Source organism: Chaetodon trifascialis, chromosome 7, assembly GCF_039877785.1.
Source record: "Chaetodon trifascialis isolate fChaTrf1 chromosome 7, fChaTrf1.hap1, whole genome shotgun sequence".
Classification (NCBI taxonomy): domain Eukaryota; kingdom Metazoa; phylum Chordata; class Actinopteri; order Chaetodontiformes; family Chaetodontidae; genus Chaetodon; species Chaetodon trifascialis.
This window is the reverse complement of record NC_092062.1, coordinates 12,051,690-12,076,241: the sequence shown is the minus strand read 5'-3', so window position 1 is coordinate 12,076,241 and position 24,552 is coordinate 12,051,690. Positions and strand designations below refer to the sequence as shown.

At 40.7% G+C, this 24,552-nt stretch overlaps 1 protein-coding gene across 1 annotated transcript in view; it reads right to left on the bottom strand.

The window, feature by feature from the left end:
- Window positions 1-2,302: 2,302 nt before the first annotated feature.
- Window positions 2,303-24,552, bottom strand: part of LOC139333925 (exostosin-1a-like) — a 39,182-nt gene continuing 16,932 nt past the window's right edge. The window contains exons 2-11 of the mRNA XM_070966629.1: window positions 16,488-16,581; window positions 13,435-13,542; window positions 12,468-12,587; window positions 9,597-9,729; window positions 8,866-8,984; window positions 7,588-7,683; window positions 6,668-6,757; window positions 6,288-6,448; window positions 6,019-6,190; window positions 2,303-5,066 (exon numbers count right to left, since the gene is read on the bottom strand). Coding sequence (XP_070822730.1) covers window positions 4,881-5,066; window positions 6,019-6,190; window positions 6,288-6,448; window positions 6,668-6,757; window positions 7,588-7,683; window positions 8,866-8,984; window positions 9,597-9,729; window positions 12,468-12,587; window positions 13,435-13,542; window positions 16,488-16,581 — 1,279 coding nt within the window. The 3' untranslated portion in view covers window positions 2,303-4,880. The remainder of the gene's footprint in view (window positions 5,067-6,018; window positions 6,191-6,287; window positions 6,449-6,667; window positions 6,758-7,587; window positions 7,684-8,865; window positions 8,985-9,596; window positions 9,730-12,467; window positions 12,588-13,434; window positions 13,543-16,487; window positions 16,582-24,552) is intronic.

The following is a 24,552-nucleotide window of genomic DNA, read 5'->3' as shown; positions in this document are numbered from 1 at the left end:
GTCTTGTGCTGCATACACAGGAATGTCACAGTGCTGCACAGTTATGTCTGCATGATAACACAGTTTTGGGCTGCCATCTGTTAAACAGGATAATTTTATCCAGACAGCTGATTGCTTTCCGCTGTTATCATGTGACAGATACATCTAAACGGCTTTGGAGGAGCCAACCACTTCCATGCCGCTGCTTTCCTGCTTTAGATGAGCTACTTTGTTGATGTACAAGGTGTGAGTCACAAAGCCTGAACATCTGTTTATCTCTACATACCGAAACAGAAGTATATTATTATCTACACAGCTGTATGAATTATTCAGCTGTTACCGCACACACAAACACACTGAGAGGGGATGTGGGCTAAATGAAGTGGCAGATTTTTATGTAGGCAACTACTGATTGAAGAATTAGATTCCTTTAATCCTGTGAAATGAATTGTCTCAGGCTAATACCGCCATAATGTGCCTAATCTTAATGTATTCAATTATGTCGCCACAGGGAGCCGTTTCTACTTTTCTGCAATAGAACTGCTTTTCATGAGGCGCCGTGCGACATTCAGTTGTACTGTCAGTGCAAAGAAAGCCTCAAATTCTGTTAGTTATTTTTGCCTTTAATGCTTAGTTTTCATTAAAAATACAATTATTTTGAGATATTATTAGAGATGGGTTTCTCTTTATCATCATTTCTAGCCGTATGAGCCTCGTGATAAATGAACATTGCCAATGAGGAGTTGCAATAGAGAAAACAAGTTTTTCCTCCTAGATATAGTTCAGTGTATGCAGCAATGCTCCAAACTCTAACATACAATGCAAGAACTTGTGGTGACATTATAATCCATCATGTGCCACCATAATGACATTACTTCCCAGAACTCAGCAAGGATACAAGTCGATGGAAATCAGCAAGGCCAAATGCAACTGAAAAATTTCTCTTAAAAGTTCGGTAAAACTGCCAGAAAGGGAAGCACTTTTGTCAAACTCAGCCTTGAATCTCAGTATTTAATCCAACAATAGGCAAAAGCCCAGGCTGCATGCATGCGGAGATCCATCTCCACTGCAGAAAACATCTCATCAGTACGATTAAGAGACATTGAACACTCCATGCAACAAAGCATCATACACATCTGGAACTCTTATATTTTTTTTCCTGTTTTGGTTCCCAGACCTTTAAGAGCGGATGTGATCTTGACGTAACTGTCAAAACGGTTTTCTTCTTGGTGTGCCATGAAAATTTATCCTGTGTAGGCACTGGTCCAGCTTTTACATACGGCAAATCTTTTTTGCTTTAAGAGTTTAGCCCAGTTTGGTGTCTGAGTGTGTGTGTTTGGGGGTAGCAATCTCTCCTGTAGCTGTTGCTCCAGCTGAGTTGGCAGCTCTCATGCACCATGGGATCATCCTGGATGGATGCTGTTATTTATGCAGCGTGTCTAAACCAATCATCCTGACACAGATTTATGTAAACACAGCAGTTTCTTGGCATAGGATGAGGTTCACACACGCACAAGGAGGAAGCTAAAGGTATTATTTAGTTTGGCTCTCCCTCAGTGGGCACAGTGCTTAAACCCAACATGCAAAATATGTTTGGGAAGCCTGAGAGTGGGTTGCCAGCAGGTCAGAGAGGAAGAGGGATGACCGGGTGAAATGGGGAAAAGGGAACTAGTTTATGTGTATCTGAGCGAGCATGTCTTTACAGCCGACTGTACACTGTAAGTATGTAACATTTGAAGTTTGATTCAATATTTGTTTAAAAGACAAAGAATTTCAAAGGATGACAGTAAAGAAATGTAAATGATCGGATGAAAAACACACACAGACAGGCCATTTATATCAAACATTTTATTTTTGATTTTTTTTGTTTTGTTTTTATAAAATTCTTTTACAAAATTGTGATTTTTTTCCCCTCCATCTTTCCATTTTAATCTCTATAAAATTAGGTTTGCAGTTACGGAAGAGAGTGAAGGAAGCAGGCAGAGATTCAGTAAAGACACAATCCTGTCTGATAAATACTGTGTATGGGAGAATTCCGTGTGTGTTACATGTATTACTACACTTGTGACAACCAGAGATGGCCTCTATTGGGTCCTTGCAAGTATAGTAATACAAGGCAGTACATGTTAAAAAAAAAAAAAAAAAAGTTCCTACAACAGAAAGACAGGAATGTCAGTATCAGATGTGTAGTGATTAAGTCTTAGTAGAGTTCCAGTGTTAAACAATAAAATTTAGGGAGACATTATGTGTTACTGGAGTTTGATAAAGTAAACAAAAAATAACCAATTATGACATAAAAGCAGGGACTGGTTTCTTGCACAAGGCAGATGGGGAAAAAACTAAAGTGTATTTCTTCTGAAGGCACATCAATATAGAACCCCCTGCCCTCTGAACAGCAACATAAGCAAAGAGAAGAGAAAAAGATTGAGAAACTCTCATCTTAAATATTGCACCAAGTTCATTTCTGATTCTGTTTACGACCGTATTCATTTGTCTTGTTAGTGCCGTGTTCAGGACTACTCGGATTGTTTCTTTGCCGTCGAGCCGATAGCACATTCTCAAAAGTGTAAAACACCTTGCAGCTCCATTCTCATACACTCCTTCCTTGCTTCCTCCCCTCTTGCTCACACTCATTACTTTCTTATACAGACAGGATATACTTTTATTAAACCAAATGAATATGGGAATGCATGGAATTCCTCATATCAGATGAAAAAAAAATATGAAAAACAAAATCATACATGATTTATTGGCACATATTGGGGTGAAGGGTACAGAGTGGCGAAGCTGACCAAAATGATCATTTATCTTCCACAAAAATGAAGCTAAACCTACCAAAGGAGGCGTCAGGGCAGGTGTGGGTAGATTTCTATAGAAATGTTGCTGGCTTTACAGGGATACTTCATGGGCTTTGTGTTGTTGATGCACAGTGATTTAAAAATACAGGTGGACATTCTAGATTCATCAAAGTACGTTTTCAGATAACCTGATATTACATATCGAGGTCAAAACTAAAATGAAGCTTGACTGCTGATGGAGCCAAACACTTAGAATTGTTTAAGCCTATCGACTCGTCTGCAAAAACCCAATTTCATGTTCCAGTGACACTTGGCATTCCTTACAGACTCGCCGTATATGAGATGCACGTCACAGATTGAGAAGACTAACGTACAGAAACAGATCAAGATGCCACTGATGAGACATACTGCATTATGGAACACAATTGAACATCCGGGTTTTACAGTTTGCCTCTTGAATGTGGCCCAAGCACAATCTGAATCATTCTGAGATGAATGGCTGTTTAAAGCTGTGATTATCAGAGATACAAATTAGCATTCTGCAAATATACAGGAAATGGAAAGGCTTCTGCATGTATGCATTTATGCTGAAGAAATACTGCAAATGAGAATCATTACATAACAGAGCATATCTCCCCAAAGTTGCCAGCATCACAAATACTTGGTGAGAATTCTTGTCAATCTGGTTGTATTTTTAAATAACAAGTGAAAAAAATACAGTAGTCTATAAAGTATGAGGCCAACTCTCAAATCATCGAGCGCTGTTTGAAGTTCCAGGATGAAAGCAGTGTTTGCCCATGTCAGGTACCTGTCAGCCTGGGATACTGCCAAACCTGTCACTGGACAAAATTAAATGGGGTCTATGGCATCGAGACAACAGCCGAATATAAGTATCTCCTGCTAACCAAGCCCAAAAAGATCCATCCGCTAGTTTTCACAGTGGTTTGTGTTTCAAACAGACCATTGGTTGGCTCAGTTGGCAAGCTCAGCCTGCCTTAGCAAGGCAATTCTTCTGATTCTCTATTGTTCTTCAGGCCAGCACACATTCAAGTACCATTCTAGTTTGTCATATAAGAGACACGATGAAGACTTCTTGCTAAAATGAAAACAGAACTCCACTGACTTTGGCTGAATCTCAAATCAGTTCCTGTGGATATCTATTTCCACATGAAATCTTGTTAGTGATGCAGGACTGTTACCAGGAAAAATGTTCACAATGGCACATAATGACAATTGTGCTTGTCAGTTGACTAAAAACAAATTTTCAGTATACTTCAGTGAGGAATAAATGTGAATGCTGACCTGAAAAATTTCATCAATTAGAAAAGAAAATCACAAATTAAAAAAACAAAACAGAAAGCAGCAAGATCACGGTGCTCATCCTCCACCATGTCTTTTTCTCAGACACCCAGATCCCCACGCCATTAGATAAACTTGAGGCACTGTGAATATCAATGATCATAACTTGTCTGTAGTTGAGGGGTTGTCATTCCTCTCTTCACCCACCCTGCTATTGGTTTTAATTAAGACAATACAGAGAGAGTAGTGCTGGCCATTCATTCACGGTACGAAAAAAAAAAAAGAAAAGCGAAACACAATCCAAAATAGTGTTATCCTCCTCACAGTCATAAGTATCAATAATATTCTGTCAGAAAAAAAACTTTCAGGAACCTGTGCAGAGTGTACAGAGCGCAACAGTACGTTTGAGCGGGTTGGAGTTGGGAGTGGTTTGCCACTGTCGGGACACTGAAGCAGCAAGCTATGATTTCCAGCTCTGTGACTTTGTCCGCTTCTGTTCAAAGTTGAGCAGTTTTAAAGTCCTTCAGCTGGTGGTAGACATAGTGTACATACACTACCCACACCCAAAACACATGAGAGAAAGGGTGGGAAGGAGAGATGGAGGAGGACACAACTGGGGAGACCAATGAGTGTGGTGGCCTCCACTTCTGTTCTAGTTTCTTTTCCTCCTTTCCTCCTGTACCCAATCCCATCCGCCTCTCCACTGATCCATCCATGCAATCATGGAAAGGCTCTGAGCTTCTCCAAGTGTGTGCCCCCTCGCTCAGTCTTTGTCATGTCCAGGGAGCGGGGGGCTCGGGAGGGTTATAGTCTTTCAATGTCCCTGTACTTCTTCCGCAGTATGGACACCTGGTCTTTGAACAGGACCGGGTCCAGCCTCATCTGAGAGTGGACCAGAGGCATGGTGCCAAACCAGCTGGCAAACTTGTTCATGCAGGTCTGACGCTGGGCGAAATGGTCCGGGTCAGCCCAGCGAGACGCCCGGGAGCTCTGGGGGTGTGAGGTGGTGATAGGACAGGGAGAGAGGGGGAGATGCAGACAGTGCCAGGGGGAGAGAGACAGACAACATGAAAAATGCAGAAGAAATTTCTCTGACCTTTCAAAGCCTATTGTAATTATTCATGACTTTATTTTATTGAAGACCGTACTGCAAGAAAACAAAGTTCAATTCAAATTTACAAATGACTGATATTCAGTTTTAACAGCCAACTCTATTACGGTTTAAGAGGTATGATGTGTCTAAAGGCCACCAGCTTCTACAATAATCAGGACGCACATGGGCCTCAGTCTCTTCAATAATGAGCATCATTGCAAAAAATAAATGAAAATGTGGGCTTTTAACGCTCAAAGGCAGCTGCTGACATGTTATAAAGAAGAGAATTTGTGAAGAGAACGAACACCTGACTGGATATTGCTCGTGTGAGGAGTGTATTCTACAAAGACGAAAGAATTTGTGTTTCTGAACAGCTTCCTCATCCCACAATGTGAGGTTTTTTTTTGATTTTGAATATTGGCAGCTCTATGAAAATAGATGACGAGTCAAAAAAGAGCAACAAAGCTTTCTGAGTTCAGATGCTCCACAAGTGCCTGTGGGCACGTTGCGAACTCGCCATCCAGCCAGTCACGTTCACACACCCTGCTCTCCACTGATCTGTATCCTTCAGGTGCTTCACTCCACACATCACCTCAGTGCACTTGCAGTTATTTTCCCATCATCAGTGCAAGAATGGTAATCAAAATGTACTTTTTACAAACAAAGACATTCCCATTATTTTGTTTTTTATTGTGCATAAGGACTACGACCTCCGCTATTCTGATTATATCATTATTTAATGCACTGCTCTTTGGAATGGGTCCATCTATGGTCCCTTAATCCCCAGCACAGTGCCTGTTATACTGTAGTTAAGTCAGCAACTTTGACATGGCAAATATTCTACCTCACCTGTCCCATCATGGTCTCCTTGTATTGTTTCTTCTGAGTGACCTTGATGGGTGGTAGTTTCGAGACCGAGGACACCAGAAAATTCATCAGAATGTCCTCGCAGTTTGACATTTGGTCAACCATGGATTTCAGACTGGCTGGAAGGTAGGTGGTGTACAGGTAGTGATAGTATCTAAGGAAGAACATGACAGAGAGTGAAATATGAGTATTGAACAAAAAGGAAACAGAATTTCAATGGAGAGGAGTGAAAATCAGCAGTGTTTCAGTACTTGTGGTAGATGGCAGCCCCAGTCAGCACCATGGAGTAGTCGTTGGTCCATTTGGATGTGTAGCCCCATCGCTCCTTGTTGCTGTCCCAGAAGTGACTGCGGGCTGGGTAACCAACAATGCGGTCTGGGAAACTCTGCCAAACAGTGAAGGCAAAGTCCACCTGGACCAAAATCAGAAGGAAATCATGAGACAGAAAGAGGGAAAGAAGTCATGAGGCTAAGAAACCAGGAACACGTAATTCCAAGGAACTGCATTGGAAAGATACATAGACACATGGTAGCTATTCTACAATTATTAACAATAACTTCTGCAGCATGCACTCTTCATTAAACATTTCTGTAAATGCTCTGTAAATGCTGTAGTTTCCTGGTAATCTGACCTCTGTAGTAGAGAGCACGGTGTCCTCATCCAGACTGAGCACAGCATCAGTGGGGATGGTGTCGTAGGGTAGAAAACGACTGCTTATCACCTGTTATGATTTGCAAAACACATACACACAAGCAAAACATGACTGGTTGCTTAATGCAACTCAACAGCAATAATCAGTTTATAAACAGGGCCAGTATGTGCACTAGCGAGGTACGTCTCCCTGACAAGCAGCGCTACCAGTTTCTGTCTGTGCTGCGTTAACAGCAGAATCAGCCAAACGTACAAGCTGACATAACAACAGTGACAGCAGAAACACAGCATTTCAGGGACGAGCAAAAACCACCGATAGAAATCTACAAGCAGTGAAGCGCATTTCCCTCCCTGATGAGCCCTGCATCCTCCGCCTTTTGGCATGTCTCTACGCAAATTATTCTGTATTACAAGTGCTCATAAAGTGGGTTCCAATCTTAGAAATCTGTGCACACTGAGGTATATGGCAGTTATATTTTGAAATACTGTATAGTGTAAAGGTTTCTATCCCTGACCGCAACAATCTTGTTAGCCACATCACATTTCAACCTACAGGATTTAGGCTAAACAACAAACACTTGATGAAAAAGGATGTATGCTTCAGTTTAACCAAGTCAGGATTGCAATCCCTGCCAAGTCCCAATACAGTATACTGAATGCCAGTCACATCCCTGGCATATTAAATAATTCTGCAGTTTTTCAACAAGTAGCTGTGTCATGTTGCTTTGAAAACTCATGTGCAATATAGGGGTGTTGATTTTATCGCTTAACTTTGTAACAGCTTCTGCAACTGTGGTTAAAATTCAAGTCCTTCTTGTATGTAGCTCTCAGTCTTATTTTCGTCCGCAGTAACACTGCCTAATGAGTGAAGGATAAGGCTAATTTGTTTTGTTTTTTTACCTTGCTTTCGCCCTCTATAACAATGACAGGGACTGAGGTGGGAGGCCAGCGGTGCTTGGCAGGAAGAAGCTTGTCACAGTTCCACAGAACTATCACCTGCGCAAAGGGAAAATCGGTAAAACATAGCTATCATTGTGAACACAATATGTTTGTCTACATATCTATTATGGGCACCTAATGAGAGACATGTTAAAATAGAAGTCTATTAATGTTTGACAATCTTCGTCAGACTTAGCAATATACGCAGAGATCAAAAACCCACAATAAGGCCTTGCTTCTATTCAAAGCCCAGTTTATATTTACTCCCCACTTATGTGGAAGACATACCAACAACTTCTTCAAGCTACTGCAAATCTATTTTCAGAGCTGTCACACTACCTAAATTACGTGACAGTGACACACTGTATCATTTTAAATGCTAAAGCTACATGTGCTGACCTTCATGCTAGCAATACAGTTTTAAATCCAGGAAAACCACATTCACATTTGTGATGAATTTGCAAAATGCCACAATAGTGGGTAATGTACATTAAAGTCCACTGACAGGTAACGGCTTCCTATATTTCCTGCAGTGTGCATTAGAATTATACATCTGTACAGGATGGGATGCAAATTATTTGGACAGCCTCTCTTTATCCCCAGTATGAATAAATACTGAAGTTCAAAAGCAGTTTTAAGCAAACACCAGCACTTTAGTGATGTGATAAACCCGAGAAATGACATTAACATTGAGACAAACATAGCTCTTCTTTTCACCAAAGCAGCTTTGCCCACTTTCCTTTCTATATCAAGCTGAAGTTGGTAGCATTGGACAAACCAGGAGGATAAACTAGATTCTGAAAGTGTTCCGTCAGCTCAAGGGTGCGTGTAATGTACTACCAGGTTAGCTGCTGAACGAGTCTGTTGACTCAGGGAGAGTGTACTAAAGGGGAGCATATTGTAGTCATCGCTAACTGTATCCAACTACGTCACATCTCATTCACACATAAGACAACACCAAACATTGTTGTAATGAACGCAGACAATGAACATGGCTATTGTCAGTACTCCCAGTTGTCAGGCTAGCATGTTAGCATTGGAAAATTTTGGCTACTCTTGTTTTAACACCTGAGAACAGTGTGTACGAAACTGTGTTTTAATTGGTCAAACAGTCTGATACATTAGCTCCATAATATTATAGTTCAACGAGACACCCACTCAGATCACATCAGCATCAAGTATGTGATCAGTCTGACCTGAGGTGAGTAATATTGTGTAGCGTGTTGGGTTTTGGATTACCTGGGCACAGTACTGGGACTTGGCCACAGCCACAAGCAGCTTCATGACTGGCTGGGACTGTGAAACCAGTGGGGTCACCACATGAATGACTGCTGTAAACTTGGGGTAGGGCTTAACACCTGAAAACAGCCAGATACATCAAAGGTAAGAAAAGAAGCAAATCAAATCTGTCAGGCAAGATTTCGAACACGACAACGATCTTCTGAATGACGTTCAATTGTGTAGTGCAGTCACTTGAACATGGGACTGCACAAACACAAACCCTACAGTTACATGTTCTATAAGTGGAATTTCATCTGTAAGTAATACCTCTTTGACATTTTGAGCATCTCTGAGTCTGTGCTTGTTTACTTCAAGCTGTGTGTACTTGGCATCCAGTGCGACTGAAAAGGTCTAATTAGGCTTGTGAAGGAAAAGGTGCCAGTTACCCAAATCTCACTGTCAGTAACAAGCTGCATATCTGGCCAATTAACCATGCACAAATACAACATGGCAACATGGCAGGTCTAATTGGTGAGTTTCTCTGTGACAAATCATGGATTAATAAAGATATAGTGCATAACTTGTGAAAATGTCACTGATTCACGTTCATTTCTGAGGATTCAACAGCTGCCACACACCAGCTGTTCCTGTGTTGTTTCGTAAAATGACAATTAGTCCATTAAACCTTACGGTGTGCCATTAATGCAATTCTTAGCGTATAGCAGCAGGTGCATGAATTATTAACTGACCCAGCTTAGCGTAGTAGAAGGGGAATTCTCCCAGGTATGTAGAGTACTGAGGCAAGGTGAAAAGTCCTCCAGGCAGACTGTTCCACATGAGGTTACTCCTTGAGGTGTGCTGCATGACCCGGTCCTGGATGATCTGCAGAAACAAAGGCGCAGAAAACATCCCAAATTTAGCTTTCTGTAAATTGCAATAATTCTATAATACATGATAATATTGGATAATAAATACATGCAATAGGTAAATAGCAATCAAATGTCCATGACGCTCCTTGTTCCTGTGTGATTCATTAGGGAAAAAGATCAGAAGGCCCATGTGGAGTATCTATACAACTACTGTGGTTTGTCTGTAAGATGTCAGCCGGAAATTAGCTCCGAGCCAAAATCCACCATGTCCATTCACTTCAAATTAAGCAATAATCATGCCAGTCTTATACGCTGCTTGGAAACAGTGCAGACACAGATTCTCTGGCATTTCTCAAATTAACAACTGAAACAACAGCTCTGTTCAAATTAACAGAAAAACCTGCGCACTACAAATGAGTGCTTTTCATTGTACTGTCATGTCTTCCCATAAACAACAATTTCACATCCAATTATAGAATTATTCTTTCATTGTTTTCTTCTGGGCAGCTTATTTTGGCCTGTGATGGACAAATTTTTAGATTTGCCACTCCACTGATATCACAATTATACAAGCTCAATGCTTTATATTTTACACATAAAGAACTTTAGATTTTTATGAGCTCGATTCGAGCGATCACAGAGCACTGACTTTAGGAAACTACTAACAGTAACAAACTTAAGCGACCCATGTCATTACTGAAATGAAATGAATGTGGAAGCATATTTACTACATATACATTTTCTCCCAGCCTGTGGCAGGTGTAGTGTGTCCCTGAATCTTGTCATGCAAGGCAATACAAACTGCATTAAAACTGAGAAAAACAGCAGCTGCTTTGCAAGACTTAAACTCTGGAAACGATGATGCTCAACAATCCACTTTAATTTCATTTGGACCCAGACATAATTTGTTTTGGGTGGAAAAACAAACATAAATCAGTTGAAATTGACAATTACAAGTTAAATTCAATCACTCTGGGTTGGCTTAGGTGGCAGGCGTGGCTTAATAAAATCACCCAAACTATCTGAAAACAAGCAGCTATGAAGGACTTTGATCACGTCCTTCGGCTTTTGTTTTACTGCCAAAAGTGACTTTGTTTCACAAGCCACAATAGTCACAAGTGTTTTACTTTTAAGTTATGCTGTTATGTTTGAGATTACAGAATTTAATTAAACAACACATCACTTTAGCTTTTCAAAATAAAGTGGGTTGGCACCAACTGTTCCACAATCTTCACCCAAATGTAAAACTTTGTTTGTGTATCACAAAACCACACAACAAAGTGTGAGTGGGTTTAAAGACCCACAGCATAAAGTGAATCCCACTCATCTGCAGCTTTAGGAAGCCTCTCAGACAGTAAGAGGATACCTTAATAAAATATTAAGCATTCTCTGGAGCTATGTGGTAGCTGCAGAGCAAAGTAAACTCTGTTTACTTCTTGTAGGATATTGTGGTGATAAACAGATTCTTGAGGTGCAACTTTATCTTGTTTACAGTAAAATATCTACAATCCCTTGATATTAGTAGCACACTAACAGATCAGATTTGAAGGCAAAACACTGACCTCTTACCAGTCTTGTACTATGGTATGTGCTGTAACAGGGTTAAGATACTGAGAGCGTAAACAGATTGAACATCAGCTTCTTGGGGCTGTAACTTTACCCTGTTGACAGAGAAATCCCAGCTCTGCCTTCCAGCGCCCTGACTTCCTACCTCTTGGGAAAGGGCCTCTGTCACACTATCTGAAGACAGCAGCTAATGGCGTCAACAGCAGTCAGGCTGACTTGTAGCACTGAAACTGAACTGAAAATCAGCAGCACTTCTCCCATTTGTTTCTTTAAACCAAAGGATTAAAACTAATCAAACAAAATAAACACCCTGATAGGTTTAACATCTTTACATGACATTTCCAGCCATAGTTTAGTGAGCCATTGCTGGTTACTGCTGATAGAGGCTGGTGAACAAACGCATGGCTTGGAATGGAGTGAAAAATCCTGCCTTGCTTACAGCCAGCCTTATACATGCTGCCTGTCGTCCTGCTCCCTTATCCTTTCAATCCTTCCTGCTCTCGTCTTTACTTGTTTGTAATCCTAACCCCAGAGCAGTATGATAGCCTGCTACTCACCAGGAAGAATACAGACAAATGGACTCTGACAGGAACAAACTACTGACATGATTGATTGCCAGGACACAGCAAGAAACAGCCTCAAAAACATGACAGCAGCATGTAACAACATATATCATCTCTCTTGGCTTTCAATCTAGCCAGAGAGCAGATTCATTGTGGGTATTCTATCTGCAACTACACAGTCTGCACTTGTAAACTTGTTGGTGCAAAGACAATAACTGGGACGAACGCAATTGAGTGACTTTGATGAAAAGACCTGAAATAATGGATATTTGCATTTTTATGCTTGTGCGCATTAATGAGCAAGCATCCATTGTTGTTTTCAGTCAAGTGAAAAACTTTAGTACAAACATTTTAAGTTATACAGGAGGATATATCACTAGATAATACACTGACACACAAATTAGTTAAATTTTACACCCAAAGAGCAAACCCTAAACATTGGCTTATAAATGAAAAAAGTACCACAGTTGATACTGTATTATAAACAAAAATTGCAATTAGATTTACTGCATACAATTAAATATTACATAGTCCTTACATGCATGTATATATAGATATTTGCATTTACTGCAAATATATGCAATTGCACGGTTTATGTGAACTTGAACGTGTGCATACGTACCTCCAGTGTGGTCAGTACTATCTTCTCCACAGAGTTGAAGTAAGCCTCCCATAGGAACTGGGTCTGCTGTCTAAGGGACAGGATCTGATCCTGGTGGATGGAGCGCACTGTTGAGGGGATCTGAGACAGAAGGGAATGAACGTTAGCATACTTAAATTAGCCCAGAGGCAGAACAAAAAGCATAGTCTTGTAGTCTACACTGGATGCTGTCATTTACTGCAAACAGAACACTGCTTGTAGAACAACTGCAAGATCTGCTTCAATAAATCCACTAAGTGAATCTCAGTTGCCACATACAGTTGCACACAAATTAGATTTATGGGGTAAATGTGGGAACTACTTTTTACATATTTTGGTGTCTACATGACTAATAGGTGCAAAAAGTTTTGTAATTGGGCCAATAGATCACCTCAGTTGGAAGTCACATAACAGGGAAACTGTGCCTGTCAAAGCACATCCGCTAACAGAGCTCAGATTGTTATTCTAAGCATCTGAAAACATTATGGAAAAGATCCCTACACAGATAGACCTTTTGCTTGAGAGTGAGATCCTTTTAGAATCAGCTTCAGTGCTCTCCTCAAATCCACCAATGGATGACAAAAACAGTAAAATTATCTCACAGATCATAATGAAACACACTTCATTAAAACTCGAAACAAAAGAAGTTAGAAACAAAACAAATCTCACCAAAGCTCTCTTTATTATTCTTCCTGCTGTTCCAGCAATGACCAACTCTGGTTTGGTCGCAATAAACCCTTAATTCACCCACTTAGATGTGAAAAATATTCTGGCTCTACACACTGCTTTCCACCCCTGCCTCTCTGATCCCTAACCTCCCTCTTGTTCCTCTCTGTGGTCAATTAGCACCGTGACAGTAATGTGCAGATGAACTTTTCTTCTTTTTCTTCGAAGAGTGTTGACAAGCCTGTCAAGTAAATCCAACTTCAGAGTTGTTTTAAGTTTCTACCTGTAATAGCAGCCTTTCGTCCCCGATCACAGCTGCCGTATTCCAGTTGATGATCTCTGAGAAGGGAAGCTCCCACCCATTACTCAGCATCACTGGCACACAAGCTGCCTGTAAGAGTAATATAGAAAGCCACACACAAAATACACTATTGGTTAATGAGATGAATGTGTTGCATTTGTATATGTACAGGCGGTAAAATAAAGACAGACTGGAAAGAAGAGAAAACTGAAAAAATAACGAAATGACTTATGCTCTGCAAACTCATGCCATCACTGTGCAAGGTCCATTTCCCAAGCAATCAAATCAGGCAATTTAACCAATGGTGGTGACTCGTCTTCCAACACATTTTCATTACCTAGAGAACTACTGCAGCTCCTGGATGACTAACTCGACTAGGCAGTGCAGCTTCATAAAAAATGAGTGCTTTGTTCAGAGGAAAAGAAGATGCACTTCAAAACAAGCTTGAACATTAAACCTCTGTGTCTGAGAGATTAATGAAATTGTATTGAAATGTGGATCCATGTTTTTGTGTGTGTGTGTGTGTGTGTGTGTGTGTGTGTGTGTGTGTGTGTGTGTGCGTGCATGCGTGCGTGTGTGTGTGCGTGCGTGCGTGCGTGCGCGTGCGTGCGTGTGTGCACGTTTGAGCTGTAAGTCTGTATGTGTGTTTGTAAAAGTTGGATAGTACATGCATTGTCCTGTCTGCAGTGGCCGGCCTTATAATCTGTTAAGCAGGGGGTACCACTCACTGATTGGCCTTGGTCACTGCACATGTACGCGCATGCCCAGGCACACATGTGCCTGCGTCGGAGTGCTGCAGTGCTTGTCTAATCTCCTTGGTGTCATGAGCAAAGGTAACAATCTGCTGAAATGCTCCCATGCTTCCCCTACCTATCTGCTCTCACAGAGCAATCAACTAGAGACTGTAGCTCAATCCTCTCCCTTCTCATCACATTACACACTTTCATTAATGAAACTCAGTGCTATCAAGTCCTTACATTTTGCAAACACACACACACGCTTGTCATGGCACCTGCATTGCACAACCTGATCCCACAGGTTTGTGCTCTATATCATCAGCCAACTCATTCAATTCCTCCTCCCCGATCCAGCTCTAGCTCGTGCGAACATCTCTGCTCTTGACTAGCGCATTGCTTCCTGCCTTGCCTTCAACTTCCCCAAATTCTCCAATGTGCGCCTGCCCTCCTCAACTTCTGTACTCATGCATAAGGCTGCGAATGGAAAGACGTGCTAATACCTCCAGGCCATGGTCCAGGCCTACACCCCAGCCAAACCTCTGCACAGTACCTCAACAGCAGCTGCACTGCGCTGCGCTCTCTTACCGCATAGACCTGATCATCAGTCCACTGTCTCACCTCGCCTCACTGCTGGCTCCCCAGTGGTGCAATTATATTCCCATTCCAGTCAATAAAGACTCAAAAGTCATCAATCTTATTCAACTTGCTCAAAAATCTTTCTCTTGCCTGACTATTTCTCTGTTGTTTTTCCCAGGACTACAGGACTTGACACAAAGACATAATTCACACAGAAAAAAATAAAACATGATTTTGGTTGCTTTTGATTTTTTCATGACATAGATATTGACTTTTTTGCCACTCTTGCACTCATTGTAGTGTAAGTCAATGGAGAAGAAAAACAGATAAACATCTAAAATCTTAATTATACATATTCACTAAAACACAAGAATACTTTGCACGTGAACATGTTCTCACACTGGTACCCAAGTGTGTCTGAAGGAAAAATGGGATTTCAAGGCTTTTCATGATGATAGGATTTCAAATTCAGCACACCAGTGATGTATACTTAGAAACCTGTTCTCCTCACCACATATTTACCTGTGTAATGGCAGATTCTGCAGCATATTTAAGATATATGTAAATCAACACAGCCTTTTGAATTAAACAGCTTTAGACATTAGAAGCACATGTTTATTCAAGATATAATGCACCATGTGTCTCACTCACTTGCAGGATTACGCTAATCCTAACCAGCAGTTTTCTTAAGCAAATCTTCATTTGCTCTTTTATCGACACCTGGAACATTCACTTAAAATAGCCTGAAACTAACTAGCAAAAACTTGCTATTTTGAAGAATTAATATATTCAAAAGGTTCTTGTGCTCTTAAAATGGGGCTTGCCTCGTACTTGCATCCTGGCCAATGGTAATTCAACCTAAATTGAATATGTTCATTAAAATAAACCCATTCTTTAACTATAACAATCGTCTGAGCTGAAGTACTGTTACCAAAGAAGTTTCAACAGCTCTGTACACCTCAAGTGACTAGGCAGGTTGTATGAACGAGACAATAGGTGAGATGGGTTCAGCACCACTAGGAATTAGGAGCACACATTAAAGAATGTGCTACGAGTAAGTGTGATGTTAGAGGAAAGGAGGGGCTGACTCATGGAGTTGGCTGAAGAAACTCAGAGAAAGAAATGAAAAGAGGAAAACAACAAGCGAGAGAAAAGATGGCAGGGAGGGCAGAGAATACACTGAGTCAGAGGCAGCTGTATCAACACTGTCTGCACAATAACAAAATGACAGGCAGTGGGTGAGAAAGCCACTGGGAATAACTATACATCACTTTTTCCATGCTCCACTGATTAATGGCTTTATTGTTTGGTCACCATAGCTTCAGCGCTGACGTGCTACAAGATTTCTTGAACCAGTTCAACTTGTGTTTGGTCATTACATTCAGCTGCCAAAATCCACCTTGTTAATCTAGGCATTTTAGAAGCCTCCAAAAATGAAGCCCTTTTAGCACAAGAAACGATGTGTGTCCACCTTTGACTGGGGTTTAATTGGGACCACGCTGCAGTAATACCTGTGGTGTTCCACCTCTGTAAATTCCAAAAACAGCTGGGATTTTGCCTTTATTAGTACATAACGAGCAATAGGAAAGATTGAATATATACTGAAACCTAGAGGCATAATCACACTTCTCAGTCACCATAACGCACCTACCGTAACTGATTACAATTTAATAACAGCTATGCCTAGCAATAATGAGCAACATCTGTACATGTGTCACTGACCTGCAGAGCCTCTAAGAAGCGAAACGAACCCAGCCGTCGTCCTCGAGGCACCAGACAGAACGTGGAGTTGTACAGCATCTCTCTGTAGTCATACCTGCAGAATGGTAGCAAAGAGGAGAGTAGATTAAGAACTAGTAAAATCAACATGTTAAACAACACAATTTACACTCAAAATGCACAGGATGCAAACAGAAGATCACAGAGAATGTCACACCAGAACACTGACGTTCATCAGTATTGGTTTTACTTTACAGCTTACTAAAAAACACACCAGGTCCAAGTTTCCTGAAACACTGAGTTCAGCACGGACAAACAGAGAAGTCACCTCTTTTTAACAATGGAATACCTGGAAAGCACAAGCATGTACTTTCGGGGAAAATCCCATTCTTTGATCTCGACTCCTCTCTCTTTCCTTCTCCCCTCCCATCTTTAAACCCCTTGCACTCTCACCTGCCCATATCAACATCTCTCCTTCCTTCCTCACTCCCTCCATCCAATCTAAGCCTCAGTCAGCACTTGCTTGGATTAAGGAGCTGCTTGGAATTCCTTCTGTGTCAATATTGTGTGTGTCTGTGAGGGTGTGTGAAATTTGTGTGCTGCCTGGTTGTCATGAACTGGACTGGGTTTCATTAGACAGGACAGAAAGTCTGCACTGTTTATTTCTCAGTGTGTTATTGTAAACAAGCATTCATGCAAATTTGTGCATGTAGTTAAAACAATTTATGACCACATTTGCATGAGAATGAAATATGGATGTAAAGGTCAATGATAATTTGCGCACACATACTCTTCCCTCTCCTTTCTTATAAACGTGTGAATATAGATGTATTACACCTTGCCTTTATTACCTCCTGCATCTCTCCAAGTGTCCTGCTGAGTTTTTTCTTTCTATGTGTACTGCTGAGTGTCAGTGTTAAGGTAAATTCCTCTGGCATGCAACGCTGATGCTTCAACAGATCCACTTTAACTCTCCAGTCACCACATCCAGCTGAGACAGATCAGCTTTATGTCATGTACATTGCACATCAATACAGAGATAGTTCCCCCTTAGTACATTATGATATGAAGTGTGGCACCTTTTCTCACTATGCCTTGTGAGCATCAATCTGGAACACATTCTAAGTGAAGTAAAGCACATGCCAATAGGGTGTCTCATCAGTATTTACTTGTCTGTTGTTCCTTTTTAAATCATGAAGTCATTTACGGAGCACTGAAGAGAAGGTTCATCTCAACCCCAAAATCTTTGGAAGTAGAGCAGACACACAGAGCAGCCAATTAAACAGACATAAAACACAGGGCCATCCTAACATTACAATACATTCAACTGCTGAAGGCATGCACAAACTGCAGAGCTGCCATCTTTACCACATTTTTCCATGTTCCATATGTAGACATCTGCTGGCCTTGGTTTGTAATAATGAATGCTTGCCAAATGTCAAGCAAAGGAATTTTAAATTCATTTGCTAACAAGTGGTTTTTATCTATACCTCAACAACAAACTTCAACAAAGACCACAGGATGCCGAGCCAGATGGAAATCAAGTTCTCATTAGCTTTAATATTGTCGTTGCACAATTAAACTGAGGGATGACACTTTAAGACACCACCCGTTCACATCATGGTGTTGTGGCGGCACAGTGCCATTGGATTTACGAAATAAATCAGAAAAAATATTTAATGCAAGTTTTGATAAAATTTCACTTCCCTTGAGGTTTAGTTGGTGGTTTTGTTGGGTTAGATGTCTAATTAATGCATGTACAATCAAATATCTTTGTAAGTAGATGGATCTTGGACCCACCGTAATCCATTACAATAAAATAAAACACTGCATGTTGCTCCTCACTGTTTGCAGATTGGTTTGTCTTCTAACTCAGTTGATGTTTGCCCGGTTAATATCTTCAAGGGAAAACTGTTCAAAATATTTTGTCACAGATCTGAAGTACCAACTGGTGTACAAGGACACACCACAGAACCATTCGACTAAGCGCATACAGTACTGTCACACTGGAGTTAAGAGTACAGTAAAATGTAAAGTACAATGCTGAATAAGCTTTGGCAATTGTATAACATGTAGCTGGATGATCCGACTTTAGACATATACCATTTACACTTAACAACCATTATAGTGAGTTTAGAGAGCATTAACAGTCCCAACAAGCTAGAGTTCATCTTGATGCCATCTTTAGTAAAACACTATAATGTACACAGAAACCCATTATCAACACAGCTCATATCAGTCAGCTATAGTAAATAATACCACAGGGTACGTAGCATCACAGCTGCCGCTCTGATCTGTGCATCCATTATGAAACGCCGACCTGATTCATGAGTCTGACTCCATCACAGATACGATAAGCTATCATTAAGCACGACATACAAAATAATCCAACCAGAGGAATGTAATAACTGATCATTTTGCACGCCTATAACAACAAAAGTATAGGTCCATATCTGGGCCTGGCTGGGTGTAAATCTCCCATCCATCACATTTCCTGTCAGCGCAAACTCCGAAAAGACCAGATGTTCCTCTCCCTGCATACCTCCATTCTTCTCTACTCATCCAGATGGCTGCCTGTGGGGAGGAGCAGTCTCACAGTATGCTACCGCATGGCGGTGAGGACGTAAAGGATGAGTGTTCAAAAATATCTTCTCTTCATAAACAAACTCTTGTCCTAGTGTGCAATTTTATATCCCCCAGATTTCTGAAGTATCCATGCATACAGGTGTTCAACAGATTGGTCTCACTGGAAAAAAAAAATCTGGATAGATGTCAGTGAGGAATTAGTCACACCCTGCATCTCACAGCAACGTCAGCAATTAACTCGACATGGTATGAGTTAAATCCTGCCTCTGTCCATATTTTCAGGGCTCCAGCATGCAGCTGGCTGCTGGTGAGCCGAGCAGTCTCACAGTGGCAGACTGGTCATCACTGAATAATCACACCATTAAAGTAATGAGCTTGAGTTTGAGTCTATTTTGCCATTTCCCCTATTATAATACAATGCAAAAAAACAGAAAAGAATAAATGCGGCAATAAAGCTCAGAATTTGTATTAAGGTTATTATTAAACCCACATGAATAACAACCACATAAAAACAAACTAAACAAAAACTGATGAATTTCACATAAATGTTAGTGTGGTTATTGCTGTTTTGGAACCTTTTGATTTTTTTGTTGCTGTTAATGTGTGACAGTTTTGTTTATTGTTTCCATTGTAGATTACTATTGTTTCATGTGTTGAATAATTTCACTTATTTACTGATCTTCATTATTGGCTCCATCTATCCATCCATTGTCTACACCCGACCATCCCTTTTCGGGGTTGTGGGGGGGCTATCCCAGCTGTCAACGGGCAAGAGGCGGGGTACACCCGCGGTCGCTAGTCAATCGCAGGGCATATTATTGGCTCATTTTGCCTTTTCTTCTTCTATTGATATTGTGTGATGCTGAACTGTTGTTTGTTCACATTAGTTATGTTTTTTGTTTGGACCCCATGAAGACTAGTGACCGCTTTGTGGAAGCCGATAGGGATGCAATAAAGAAATCAAGAGTAATATTAAGACAAACTACTCTCTAACATCAGGCTTTAAAAATGGGACGGCACCATCATACTCTACTACAGTATCATCACTCGATTATTTCATGCACATTATCATGAATATCATTTCACCATATAATGCAAAACAACGTTGGTATAACATTATCTGAAACTGATAGAATATAAGTCTGTTTCAATATGTCTTATCTTGATTATCTTAACCTTCAAATAACAAACTGAGATCATATAAATAGTCAAAACAAAATGCAAAACAATGTCTCCTCCAGCAGAAAGCTTCAGTTTGAGAGAATGCATGTTGTGGACACAGACACCGAGGATTTAACATCAACCAACTGTTCAATCAGAGCGACCACACTGCTGACATTTCCTGACAATCCAGTTGATCTTGGTTAGAAACGACAATCTTTTAGAAATGTTCGTTCATCTGGATGTAGAGGTTATTTTCTGCGACCTCTTTGTATGCGTTTGTAAGGATGAAAGACGCATGGAGACAAGAAAAAAAAGAACTTTCAAGTTTTTGTTTGTTTTCGAGGGATAATGGCGTCTAGGAGCTTCACTTACAGTGCTACAAGAAAGCAATTCTTATAAACTGTGTTGACTGGAAATACTGACTGGAAATAGTGGATATAATGAAAGCTGAAGACTAAAAATGTATTCCAGCGATGATATAATCAACTGTTACTGCTCATCAACTAGTCCTGAATATCTAAAGCAAGCAAGAGAAACTTACACTGGAAACTTTTTCCATGCACCTGCTCGAGGGTCTGAAGTAGAGGTTGGCGGGGCCAGTTGGAATATAAATCAAATTCAAAAATTCTATTCAATTCAAGTACAAATGCAGAATAATCACTTCAACAGCACAAATCAGATAAATAATGAAGCAGTCTCTTGTTGACATGTCTCCATTTTCTAGCTCTCTCATTGGGAAACAGAGAAAGGCTCCAGTAGTAAAATGGTAACCTTTCAACTTTCATTTCAATGCTGTGGGAGAACTACTGTTAGGCTATCTTCATAATTAAATGTCATTTACTAATACTGTAGGAACGTAGGGCAGTGTGATTCACAGAAAGAGAAAAGAATAACAGGAAGTAGGCTGGGTCAAGAAAAAAGATCAACCAGTCTCCTAGCAACAAGAATGGATGGTGCGAAAAAGAAATGCATGGCTCACTCTGTCAAGTGCCTTAGGAGACTCAGAAGAACAGCCAAAGTGTTTGTCTCCCATAATCTGTGGAGCCGACCACACACATTTACAACATAACTCATACGAAGGACCGCAAATCAAAAGAGGCATTGCTTCAGCTGCTCTATGACAAGTCAAAGTCCTCATGTGGCTTCCCACACACTGTCTTCTGTGCTGGGACAGTCCACCAGGGACTATGAAGTCATTTTCTCTAATTCATCCCATTATTTGTTTGTTAACCCATGATACACCACATCACGGAAACCTATCACTTGATTTTTATGAGTCTTGAGGAAACAGTGCATGTCTTAGCTATGTCGTATGGATCTACAGAATGATACAGGCTCAGTTAGGTGCTACAAGATAAAACATGTCGTTATTTTCACCACTGGATCACAGAGGGGCTGCTCTATTCATGTGAACAACATGATTTCTATGGCCCCAATTATGCAATCCTCATCCTTTCATCTGCTTTTTCTGGCATCGCTTTGCAAAAATTCACAATATGTCCTGATTCCTGACATGAAATAAATGAAGAAAAAAAACACATTTATGTTATATATATATACTGTATATATAATTTGGAGCCATTTTTGGCTCCGAATTCTCAAAGAAGTTGAAACAAACAGATGAAAATATTATTTGCAATATAACGTTGGTAGTCATTGTAATTCACAGAGGAAGAGGACCTGTACCATGATGTCCACAGAGGGGCTGAAGTAGTTAAGCTGAGGTAAACATAACGCTTTCAAATGGCCACCTGCATTATCAAAAGACAAAACGTGCAGCCTGGGTTCTTTAAATTACACTGCCTCCAGCTGGTTGTGCAGTCATCACTCATCTTGGTCACAGGGAGAATCCTAACAACCGAGAATTCCCTGAGACAAACTTCAGAGGAGAAAATGAAGGCAGCTCTATCCTGCTCCCTCACCCCTCTGCCATCCCGAACTGACTTCATATCTCGTTTTCTGCTTCCTCTTCTCTGTCACAGTTGAGCCAAGTTGATGGGCAGTTGGCTGTTGCCAGGGCTATGTGTTGAAGCCAGAAGAATTTCAGCCTGACAGGCACCGAATGAAAGTGAGTGTCATCGGACAAGAAAGGCAAAGACAAAAAAAAGCAGCAGTTGACAGCCTCATGCTGCATCCAAGCCCCACACAGCCAGAGCCACTCATGGCAAGAATGTCACAAATGCAACGCAAACACGCACATAAAGCCTCGTTTTGATCTCAACGCACATCAGAGCGACTTCAATATTTCAAGACACTGCCAGCTGCTTTGTTTTCCCTGACAAGACTGCGCACCAAGAGGTAGACATGTACAACACATAGTGACAGGCCCAAGGAGGGAAAACTATGAAGCTTTACTTATGCACACACAAAAACAGACTTCAAGGAAAAACAAATCCACTCTCTGTCTGGAGGACTTGCATCAGACCAGCATATGTAAAAACAAACACACTGACACTGTGTGTTCTCAGGTACGAGAGCAATCATGACACGACTGTTTTGCCCTCTCCACGAGGTGATCAAATGGCTGCTCCTAATGTGGGGTTCATGAGTACCTCTCATAGTCATTAGTCACTTGGCAGACACTTTTATCCAAAGCGACGTACATATGAAAATAGTCACATTACATGGGGTTAATAAGCCCTCAAGATAAATACTATGAAGCAGACTGGCATCTGGTATAGACAGTGTATTAGAGTTCTGCAGAAAGTGATCCCTGAGGTACGCTGGATGTTAGCAGCAGTGTTAGCGCACCTCGAGGGATCTGGCACATCAAATCAGAGCAAGATTCCTCGCACAGAATGTTCCATTTCTGTGTGTGTGTGTGTAGTTGTGTATTCAAATTAATGATACTTCCATTCCAAGAATGCAATGCAGGCAGTACCTACGAACTTTAAGATATGAGAACACACAATTTAGTGGCCAGAGCGACTGTGCGGTGTGACACTAACTTGCCTGAAGTTATGGGACTTAAAATACTCCTGTGGCCTCAGGATAGGTGCATTAGAGATTGATGGCCAACACTATTATGAATGAGATTCACTGCATTATATTGTGCTTAATGGCATAGTTAATCTTCACTGTTTTACCTGCAGCCATGACAGATGAGCAACTTTTTTTAAAGCAATGAAGCTGGCTAACGTTGCCTCGAGCAGAGATGGGGACATAATGCCGGGACAAAAAATTAAAAAGTGCTTGACAGCAGAGCTTCAGGGGGAAATAAGAAATTAATTGCAAAAAACTACACATTGTTACACAATGTCCATGACTCCTGAAGGATTAATGTGCATAATTAATCATTTAACTTTCTGCTTAAACTTCATCTATTTCTTCCAAGTGTAAATGGATATTGCCAATAAAGAAAAGGCCAACATGCCAGTACAGATTTTGCTCGTTTAGTGATAAAGTTGGAACGGCAATTAAATAAATCATGATTATTGAGCATTACATTCTTATAAGAAAATGAAATTGATTCTCTGACAAAAAAAAAATCATTAATTGCTTAATTTTTCTGTGCCATATTTCTGACGTGTGGCAATAAGCCGACTAATTACCCTAGCATCACAGCACTCATCACAGCAGTCTGTTTCCAGTACATTTATTGAACAGGTGAAGGTTTGTGGTTGTCAGAAAAGAGGATACTTTTCTAACGGAAGACCTAACATTGTCACTTAATGGGGTTTAAGGAGCACTCCACCTGGAGTCAGTGGAGTTAATATGGCGTTGATGCCAGTATGGATTTTACTCGAAGTCTTTACTCATTTCCTCATGGCACCATGGGCTCAGTCATTTTGCTTCGGTAATTAAGTTCAAAGACAGCTTTATAAAACATTTACAGACACACAGAGGGCGGTCTTGAGCTCTATTACACTTCTACATGACCCCAGGTTAATTCACCTAATTACTTTGCTTTGAATCTTCCATCACACTTTTTCTTTTTCTCGTTCTCCTTCTCCATCCATCTTAAGGCCTCTCTCATCAGGAGAAGGAAAAACGCAAAAACCTTTCATCTCTACAAATATCCATCCTAAAAACAAGAGTCATACACACCCAGCAGTTAGTTCAGTGAGCTCAACACACTGACCAAAGCACACAAGGTTTATCAACATCCATCCACAGAAATGTTCGGACCATAAAGGAGCTGCTGAATTTGGATGAATCCTTAAGGAGTTTGAAGGAAGCTTTGCCCATATCTCTAATCAGCCATCCATCAGCTTGATGAGGTTGATGCTTTGAAGTGCTCTCTGGACACTAAAAACCAGAACAGGGGAGTCTTGGAGATAATGAAATGACCGTTAATGGAACAGCCATTAGCACTGGA